At 63.8% G+C, this 1,573-nt stretch overlaps 1 protein-coding gene across 1 annotated transcript in view; it reads right to left on the bottom strand.

Annotated features, from left to right (window-relative positions):
* The window catches only part of PLEKHM2 (pleckstrin homology domain containing, family M (with RUN domain) member 2), a gene marked incomplete at both ends in the record, with an annotated part of 3,659 nt that extends 2,090 nt beyond the window's left edge, over window positions 1-1,569 (bottom strand). The window contains 4 exon segments of the mRNA XM_008949539.1: window positions 463-553; window positions 635-704; window positions 997-1,428; window positions 1,430-1,569. Coding sequence (XP_008947787.1) covers window positions 463-553; window positions 635-704; window positions 997-1,428; window positions 1,430-1,569 — 733 coding nt within the window.
* Window positions 1,570-1,573: the final 4 nt, after the last annotated feature.

Below are 1,573 nucleotides of genomic sequence, written 5' to 3'. Positions count from 1 at the left end.
TCTCCCTCAACTTCTGTTTCACCCCCAGCACCCCCAGGTCCTTCTCCCCAGGGCTGCTCGCCAGCCCTGCACCCCCAGCCTGGGCTGACACCAGGGGCTGCCCTGACCCAGTGGCAGGACCTTGCACTGGGCCCTGTTGAACCTCACGAGGTTCACACCCCCCACTTTTTGAGCCTGTCCAGGTCCCTCTGGATGGATCCCATCCCTCAGGAGTGTCTACCACACCACCCAGCTTGGTATCATCTGCAAGCTTGATGTGGGTGTACTCCATGGCACTCGAGGGTGCTTCTTGAGGGACAATTCAGCCCGGGCCCCCTGCTGTGACTGCCACTGCTCCAGGGGTCACGAGGGAGCTGGCAGGAGCTGGCAGTGACTGCTGGGAGCTGTGGTGCCTCCGTGTGTGGCCAGGCCCTGGACAAAGGGAGCCCTGTGGCACAGCAGGGAGGCTGCAGGGCCAGGTACCTTTCCGGATGAGGTACACGTAGCAGTCTGTCAGCAGGACGTAGAGCAGCTGCAGGTTCCCCTCCATGTGCCCGGTGCTCATGCGGATCATCTGTGTGGGAGGAAAGGACTCTCAGCCCCGAGGCAGGCGCAGAGCCAGGCCTCTGTGGGGCAGCAGTGCTGACCACCTCACCCTGAACAACTGCTCCTCGTTCTCCCGGAAGACGTGGATCATCAGCAGGAGGAGATGGTTGTTATCCACCCTGTGAGGAGAGACAGCAGAGGATGGACACAGACGTGGGGCTGGGCGAGCCCAGGAAGGGCAATCTACTTCATTATTGCACTAGCCCATGATGCAGGTGCCTGTTGGCCTGCCAAGACCTTCTCCTGACCCCGTGGGTGCCTTATCTTCATTCTGGAGAAGGATGAGCTTTGGCCCCCAAAACGAGGATTGAGGGGAGCACGGGAGGGTCTGTGGTGGCAGCTGGCTGCGGGCAGAGCCAGACAGGGGCTCTGCTCAGAGACCTTCTCCCTGCTGAGCCCACCCAGCCTCACCTGAACTCGGAGGGGTGGGTCAGCTCCGAGGGGCTGCCCTGCCCTTCCTCCACGCCCGAGTCCTCGGCGCTGCTCGGGGAAGGGCTGGGCTGCTCCTTCTTCGGCTCGTGGAGAGCCTGGGGGCCCGTGGTGTCTGCCTGGTCAGTCTGAGGCTCATCGCTCACCCCTCCGGACTCCTCTACTGCCCCAACGGCTTCTCCTTCTCTGGTTTCTTCTTTTTCAGGAGCCTCAGGGCCACCAGGAACATGTGGCGGTTGGCCATGCCCTGGAGGGTCATGGTGGCCACCACCTGGTGCAGCAGCGTTTGGACTCTCGACGGTAAAGCGGTAGAAGTCCATGGGGGCTGAAATCCCCTCGCTGAGGTCGCCAGAGGACGATCCATCGGGGGTCTCCCCTGGCGTGCCAGTCCGAAAGGGCCGCCCGGGGGGCTCGGGGTTGTGGCCCGCCGCGGGGGTCCAGCTGCCCGTTCAGCCTGTCCATCACCTTGCTGAGCGGCTGCCCCACGCTCCCCATGGACGTGTCCTTCATCTCGGGGATGCGTAAAGCCAGCTGGCCGAGGGCGGGGCGCTCGGGGCCC

This window comes from Merops nubicus, unplaced genomic scaffold, assembly GCF_000691845.1.
Source record: "Merops nubicus isolate BGI_N331 unplaced genomic scaffold, ASM69184v1 scaffold28990, whole genome shotgun sequence".
Lineage (NCBI taxonomy): Eukaryota > Metazoa > Chordata > Aves > Coraciiformes > Meropidae > Merops > Merops nubicus.
The sequence above is the reverse complement of the archived record's forward strand: the minus strand, read 5'-3'. Positions and strand labels throughout refer to the sequence as shown.